This window comes from Salvelinus sp. IW2-2015, unplaced genomic scaffold (assembly GCF_002910315.2).
Source record: "Salvelinus sp. IW2-2015 unplaced genomic scaffold, ASM291031v2 Un_scaffold2703, whole genome shotgun sequence".
NCBI classification, from domain to species: Eukaryota; Metazoa; Chordata; class Actinopteri; order Salmoniformes; family Salmonidae; genus Salvelinus; species Salvelinus sp. IW2-2015.
Genome location: NW_019944009.1, coordinates 51,849 through 60,572, shown reverse-complemented (window position 1 = coordinate 60,572; position 8,724 = coordinate 51,849). Strand labels below are relative to the sequence as shown.

At 41.8% G+C, this 8,724-nt stretch overlaps 1 protein-coding gene across 1 annotated transcript in view; it reads right to left on the bottom strand.

The window, feature by feature from the left end:
* The window catches only part of LOC112074596 (gephyrin-like), a 61,751-nt gene that overhangs the window by 18,749 nt on the left and 34,278 nt on the right, over positions 1-8,724 (bottom strand). Inside the window, exon 2 of the mRNA XM_024141743.2 lies at positions 7,207-7,285. Within this exon, the coding sequence (XP_023997511.1) occupies positions 7,207-7,285 (79 nt within the window). The remainder of the gene's footprint in view (positions 1-7,206; positions 7,286-8,724) is intronic.

The following is an 8,724-nucleotide window of genomic DNA, read 5'->3' as shown; positions in this document are numbered from 1 at the left end:
ACGTGAACGATAATTTATAGGCTAATGCTAACTGGCTATGGGGATACTCCTCTCTCACCGTAACAGCCTCTGTGAAGTTCCTAAGATCTGTGGTTCGCCTATTGTAAGTTGAGAGTGGAGACGTTGTGGTATCTTGCCTATAGTGCCACCGCGGATCCACCCAAGAGACTACCTATACGAATTTATTTCATTTATTAGGACTTCAGAGAATTAATTATATAGTACACTCTGAATTGCATCAGCGGACGTCAAACAAGCGGAACCACTCATTATCGGGTCGAACGGCTCATCCATAGATAAGATGCGAGCGTACTTGATTAAATCTTAATGAACTCTACTTGTCCTTGCTTGGTTTTTGTAAACCTCTCTCCCTCGCGACTTTCTACTAATACAGCACCAGCATCCACTACACACCTGAACGCCACAGCACGATTCTATGTGGCCCCGTGAGCTTTATTGCACACTCAGCTTCTTGCGCTCCCGTCCTGGGCCTCGGAATGCGATCACTAATCTTTCCCGCAGAATCACCTATCCTTAGCTCAATTACAATTTCCTATCTACATAAGTATTCCACGTTGAAGGAGCTGCTCTTGTGCGATCACCGTCTACAAGCTATATTGACCTTTAGCTCCGTGCACTGTGAGGCGTTGCCACCCTCTAGTCTTTTGATAAAATACGGAACCAACGTTTCCGTATTTCACTGAAAGAATAAACGTTTTTTTTCGAAATTATAGTTTACGGATCTAACCATATTAATGACAAAAGCTTGTATTTCTGTGTTTATAATATTATAATTAAGTCTATGATTTGATATTTGATAGAGCAGTCTGACTGACGTGGGTAGCAGCAGCAGGCTCGTAAGCATTCATTCAAACTTTACTGCGTTTGGCAGCAACTCTTAGCAATCTTGAGTCACAGCGGCTGTTTATGACTTCAACTCCTGAGATTCCTGAGAATTAGGCTGGAATACTAAAGTGCCTATTAGAACATCCAATAGTCAAAATCATATGAAATACAAATGGTATAGAGAGAAATATCAATGCGGTCATAATTCCTATAATAACTACAACCTAAAACTCTTAACTGGGAATATTGAAGAATGAACTGGAATATTGAACCAGTCTTCATATGTTCTGAGTAAGGAACTTAAACATTAGCTTTTTTACATGGCACCTATTGCACTTTCACTTTCTTCTTCAACACTGTGTTTTGCATTATGTAAACCAAATTGAGCATGTTTATTATTTACTTGTGAAACTAAATAGTTTTATTTATGTATTATATTAAGTTAAAATAAAAGTTTCATTCAGATTGTTGTAATTGTCATTATTATTATATTAATTAATCGGCCGATTAATCGGTATCGGGCTTTTTTTGGTCCTCCAATATCGGTATCGGCGTTTAAAAAATCATAAATCGGTCGACCTCTAATATATATATATATATATGTACACATACAATCAAAAGTTCTCTACACACCTACTCATTCCAGGGTTTATCTTCTTTTTTTTAAACTATTTTCTATGTGTAGAATAATAGGAAGACATCAAAACTATGAAATAACACAATGGAATCATGTAGTAACCAAAAAAGTATAAAACAAATCGAATAATATTATATTGAGATTCTTCCAAGCAGCCAGCCTTTGCCTTGATGATAGCTTTGCACAATCTGGTATTCTCTAAACCAGCTTCATCAGGTAGTCACCTGGAATGCATTTCAATTAACAGGTGTGCCTTGTTGAAAGTTAATTTTTGGAATTTATTTCCTTCTTAATGAGTTGAGCCAATCAGTTCGTCAGTTTAGTTTGTGACACCGGTAGGGGGTGGTATACAGAAGATAAGCCCTATTTGGTATAAAGACCAAGCTCCATTATGATTAGCTGGAAGAACAGCTAAATATAAGAAAAGACAAAACAGTCCATCATTACTTTAAGACAATGTCAATGAAAGATTAGTGGACATCTGTGTGGGTAGCTGGACAGGTAGGATGACTGACAGGGAAGGAAACAGAGTGTCATGTGTCAGGTGACAGAGGAATGGATGAGACTGAGGGAGGAATTCCTTTAACCATAAAGTGTATAATTTACTGGGTAGTGGGGACGCCCCGCTCGTCACTCCGATCCCGTCCTTGTATCTCTCTACCCCCCTCATTATCCATATACTGGTGTATCTCCTCATTTAGTTCCGCTGAGCCCGGCAACTCTCTCATTCCCACCACCCCCCCCATTACTCTTCGACTCCGTCATGCCACACATCCCTATCCTTGATCCCACGACCACCCATCCTTTCAACTTTTCCCCTACCACCCTGCACTGCGCAGCGCCGTCCACTAGCCTCCTGCGGTCACCATGACACTGCTGTCTGCTATCTGACATCGACACTCAACAATCTAACCTTAGCGCCACGAGCTTGCAAGCACACCCAAGACCACCTACTACCCACCCCTCCCTAGCCCTCGGCAACATATGCCTATCATATCTCTATGAAGCCGTCCGTCTTTAACTGCCCTCACTCCCAGTTACTAATCGCCATCTACTGTTACTCGTGACCCGATAATCCACCACGTGCCTTATAGTCGTACCTATCCCAACACTCCCTCCATACATCATGGACATCATCTTCTCATAGTCCTCGCAGCTGATGCTTCCCACCATGCTAGACACTCCGTCCTCACATACTTTAATCAGACCAACAGATCCCCCGCACCTCAACCCACCTCGCGCACCTATAACTCCCATTCCAGCTTCGGCGCTTTACCGTATACTCCCCTCCTTCCGTCGCCATTCTCCCTCTGCACTCGTGCTCAACCCCGACCCTGACTCTATGCCGCCGGTAAGCCGTGCCACGACTCGATCTTCATAGCTCGCCGTCCGAGACATACTGGACGCAGCAGAACTTGCCTGTGGATTCTGAGTCTCTTGCTGTGCACTGTCGCGTAGCGTTGTATGAGGGCACACAGGCTGAGCGGGGATAACGCAACGGCAAAGCAGCTGGACGAGTCGTCACCCGAACTAGGATCGCGATTCGCCCAGCTCCTGTAATTAAATGCGATCGCTTCTCTACTCCTGCAGCCTACATGGACTTGCACTGCCTGTCCATCCGTTCTACGATGCCCTGCCCAAGGTCGTTGACTACCTGTCGCGCTCGATATTCATCCTTTCATGGAGGCACTGAGATCTGTCAGACATTTCGACCTGGACCTAATTAGATCTGTACCCACTAGGCCCAGTAGCCTGAGCATTCGTGACCATGAATAAGAATTCTTACCACCAACGTCACATGGGCGTTTTCTCTCACAGTTTCAATGTCAAGAACTTTGAAAGTTTCCTTCAAGTGCAGTATGCCAAACAAGCCATCAACTGCTATGATGAACTGGCTCTCATGAGGAGACCGCACACAGGAATCTGTGGAAAAACCCCAGATTAACCTCTGCGGGCTCAGATATAAGTATTCATTAGGAGTTTAGATCTGCACCTCAGATTGCTCCGCCCCAAATTAAAATCCTTCACCCTAGACGCTGTTCCAAGTACTAAGACACAATTCTCAACATTCAACTGTCATAAGTGGAGAACTGTGGTAATCAGGCCTTCAAATGGTCCGGATATTCCCTGTATCCGGCGTTGCACAAGAACACAGACGCTGACTAAAAAGGCGGACACACAAATAACGCTAGTTCTCTGTGCAGAGCTCAGCAGCAGGGACTTGATCCTCTGTATTAGTCGCAACGACTATCCTTGGCATGTGTGGTCCCACCGTGACAGATGAGAAGACGTATTTGATGGGTTGCTTTGACCCTCGTGACCACCCTGTCTTATTTATTTTCAGAGAAACTGTCAACGTGCTCCACACTCTCTATACCACCCAGCATGGCTACCACAGCATTCTGCAGCCGATACGCCATCCCATCCTCGGTTCTGCGCTAGTGGTGGACTATCATTTCGTTTTTCAACAGGAACAATGACCCCAACAACCTACAGCGCTTGTAAGGGCTATTTGACCAAAGAAGGTGAAAGGAGTGATGGAGTGCGCTCAGATGAACCTGGCTCTCCGTCCACAATCACCCGAACCTCAACCTACAGGATTTGAGATGGTTATGGGCAACTGAGTTGGATCGCCCAAGTGATGGCACAAAGGCAGCCAAACAATTCGTCTCAGCATATGTTGAAACTCCCTTCAACGACTTCTGGAAATCAGCAGTTTTCCTCATGAAGCCGTGGTTGAGAGGAATGCCGAAGAGTCGAAGTTCACCATCCGGTTGGCCGTACAATCAGTGCTTGCCAAGGGAGAAAGGGTTCTTACTTTGAACGATTCTAAAACTAATTTGCCAGAATTTTACATAATTATAACATAACATTGAAGGTTGTGCAATGTCACAGCAATATTTAGACTTAGGGTTGCCACCCGTTTGATAAAATACGGAACGGTTCCGTATTTCACTGAAAGAATAAACGTTTTGTTTTCGAAATTATAGTTTACGGATCTAACCATATTAATGACCAAAAGCTTGTATTTCTGTGTTTATAATATTATAATTAAGTCTATGATTTGATATTTGATAGAGCAGTCTGACTGAGCGGTGGTAGGCAGCAGCAGGCTCGTAAGCATTCATTCAAACTTTACTGCGTTTGGCAGCAACTCTTAGCAATGCTTGAGTCACAGCGCTGTTTATGACTTCAACTCCTGAGATTCCTGAGATTAGGCTGGRAATACTAAAGTGCCTATTAGAACATCCAATAGTCAAAATCATATGAAATACAAATGGTATAGAGAGAAATAGTCAATGCGTCATAATTCCTATAATAACTACAACCTAAAACTTCTTAACTGGGAATATTGAAGAACTGGGAATATTGAACCAGCTTTCATATGTTCTGAGTAAGGAACTTAAACATTAGCTTTTTTACATGGCACCTATTGCACTTTCACTTTCTTCTCCAACACTGTGTTTTTGCATTATGTAAACCAAATTGAGCATGTTTTATTATTTACTTTGAAACTAAATAGATTTTATTTATGTATTATATTAAGTTAAAATAAAAGTGTTCATTCAGTATTGTTGTAATTGTCATTATTATTAATTAATTAATCGGCCGATTAATCGGTATCGGCTTTTTTTGGTCCTCCAAATATCGGTATCGGCGTTTAAAAATCATAAATCGGTCGACCTCTAATATATATATATATATATGTACAGTACAAGTCAAAAGTTCTCTACACACCTACTCATTCAAGGGTTTATCTTCTTTTTTTTAAACTATTTTCTATGTGGTAGAATAATAGGGAAGACATCAAAACTATGAAATAACACATATGGAATCATGTAGTAACCAAAAAAGTATAAAACAAATCGAAATATATTATATATTGAGATTCTTCCAAGCAGCCAGCCTTTGCCTTGATGATAGCTTTGCACAATCTTGGTATTCTCTAAACCAGCTTCATCAGGTAGTCACCTGGAATGCATTTCAATTAACAGGTGTGCCTTGTTGAAAGTTAATTTGTGGAATTTATTTCCTTCTTAATGAGTTTGAGCCAATCAGTTGTGTTGTGACACGGTAGGGGTGGTATACAGAAGATAGCCCTATTTGGTAAAAGACCAAGTCCATATTATGGCAAGAACAGCTAAAATAAGAAAAGAGAAACAACAGTCCATCATTACTTTAAGACAATGTCAATGAAAGATTAGTGGAATCTGTGTGGGTAGCTGGACAGGTAGGATGACTGACAGGGAAGGTAAACAGGTGGTCATGTGTCAGGTGACAGAGGAATGGATGAGACTGAGGGAGGAATTCCTTTAACCATAAAGTGGTATATTTACTGGGTAGTGGGGATTCATGGACGCACAGAACTTCTGGATTAGATGGAGTTAAGGAAGAGAAAGCAGCGAGATCGGGCGATGGCGATATCATCCTTTTATGGAGGTGAGATCTGTCAGACATTTCTACCTGACCTAATTAATGTACCACTGGCCCAGCTGAGCATGTGACCATGAATTAAAGGATTCTTCCACCAACTCCATGGGGCTTTTCTACAGTCAATGTCAAGAACTTTGAAAGTTTCTTCAAGTGCAGTTGCAAAAACCATCAACTGCTATGATGAAACTGGCTCTCATGAGGACCGCAACAGGAATGGAAAACCCAGAGTTACCTCTGCGGCAGAAGATAAGTTCATTAGAGTTAACTGCACCTCAGATTGCAGCCCAAATAAATGCTTCACAGAGTTCAAGTAACAGACACATCTCAACATCAACTGTTCATAGGAGACTGTGTGAATCAGGCCTTCATGGTCGAATTGCTGCAAAGAAACAACCACTAAAAAGGACACTAATAAGAAGTCTTTGTGAGACTCAGAGCAGGTGAACGGACTATCTCTGCATGTGTGGTTCCCACCGTGAAGCATGGAGGAGGTGTGATGGTGCTTTGCTGTGACACTGTCTGTGATTTATTTAGAATTCAAGGCACACTTAACCAGCATGGCTACCACAGCATTCTGCAGCGATACGCCATCCCATCTGGTTTGCGCTTAGTGGGACTATCATTTGTTTTNGGCACACTTAACCAGCATGGCTACCACAGCATTCTGCAGCGATACGCCATCCCATCTGGTTTGCGCTTAGTGGGACTATCATTTGTTTTTCAACAGGACAATGACCCAACACACCTACAGGCTGTGTAAGGGCTATTTGACCAAGAAGGAGAGTGATGGAGTGCTGCATCAGATGACCTGGCCTCCACAATCACCCGACCTCAACCCAATTGAGATGGTTTGGGATGAGTTGGATCGCAGAGTGATGGCACAGCAGCCAACAAGTGCTCAGCATATGTTGAAACTCCTTCAAGACTGTTGGAAAAGCATTTCTCATGAAGCTGGTTGAGAGAATGCCAAGAGTGTGCAAGGCAAAGGGTGGCTACTTTGAAGATTCTAAAATATAGAATATATTTTGATTTGTTTGACACTTTTTTGGTTACTACACATTTCCATTGGGGTGATTTCATAGTTTTGATGTCTTCACTATTATTCAACAATGTAGAAAATAGTAAAAATAAACAAAAACCCTTGAATGAGTAGGTGTGTCCAAACTTTTAACTGGTACTGTACATATTGGTTAATTGGACTCGTTCTGACGTTCTACAGCACTGTTGGGTAAGCATTTCGCTGCACCTGGCATAACACCTGCAAAGTCTGTGTGTGTGTGTGTACTCACAGTGATGGGTCGTGGACCAGATCTTTGAGGTTTACTCCACTGCGGTCCTCAGCCAGGTTCCTGAAGCAGCTGTCACTCACTGTAGAGAGAAATAGAAAGGGTGAGAGACAGWGAGAGAAAAAGAGAGAGTAAAAGAGAGAGAGAGACAAAGATAGAGAGAGAATGTGRGGTTAAAATTGGCAAAAACACAGGGCTGTGGGGTGAGACAGGGACGCAGCTTGAGCCGCACCCTCTTCAACATATACAGTGGGGAGAACAAGTATTTGATACACTGCCGATTTTGCAGGTTTTCCTACTTACAAAGCATGTAGAGGTCAAAGCATGTAATTAATGTAAATMAATTACTTAAAAATCATAAAATGTGATTTTRTGGATTTTTGTTTTWGATTCCGTKTCTCGCAGTTGAAGTGTACCTATGATGAAAATTACAGACCTCTACATGCTTTGTAAGTAGGAAAACCTGCAAAATCGGCAGTGTATKAAATACTTGTTCTCCCCACTGTATATCAACGAATTGGCAAGGGCACTAGAACAGTCTGCAGCACCAGGCCTCACCCTACTAGAATCTGAAGTCAAACGTCTATTGTTCGCTGATGATCTGATGCTTCTGTCCCCAACCAAGGAGGGCCTACAGCATCACCTAGATCTTCTGCACAGATTCTGCCAGACCTGGGTCCTGACAGTAAATCTCAGTAAGACAAAAATAATGGTGTTCCAAAAAAGGTAAAGTTGCCAGGACCACAAATACAAATTCCATCTAGATACCATTGCCCTAGAGCACACAAAAAACAATACATACCTTTGCCTAAACATCAGCGCCACAGGTAACTTCCACAAAGCTGTGAACGATCTGAGAGACAAGGCAAGAAGGGCCTTCTACGCCATCAAAAGGAATATAACATTTGACATACCAATTAGGATCTGGCTAAAAATACTTGAATCAGTTATAGAACCCATTGCCCTTTATGGTTGTGAGGTCTGGGGTCCGTCTCACCAACCAAGAATTCATGTCCAAATGGGCAAACACAAAATTGAGAAGCTCTGCTATTGCAGAATTCTGCAAAAATGTTTCCATGTACAGAAACACAAATAATGCAATGCAAGCTGAATTAGGGCAATACCGCGTAAATTTGATCTAAATTAAATTCTACAACACTAAAAGGAAACGATTCCCATAACTTTCCACAGGCCGTCACATAGAGATTTGAACCTGGATAAATTGGTTGTTTTAAATTCTAATTGAGGAATTGATCTTTGCATTATGTATTATGATCAGTGTAATAAGGTTTATTTTCTGTTCTCCATATGATATGGTAATATATCAATGCATTAAAAAATCTGCTCTACATTTTAAAATGGTATTAATTTATTTTGGCATTTATTTACATTAATTCCCATATATTCCGTAGATATCCCATGGAATGTTTCCACCTGCTGAATATTCCCAAATGCATTCCTAGCTGTGACATCAGCAGCCGGTGGTGGGTCTTGCTAGTCATCATCTTTCTCAATAGGGCG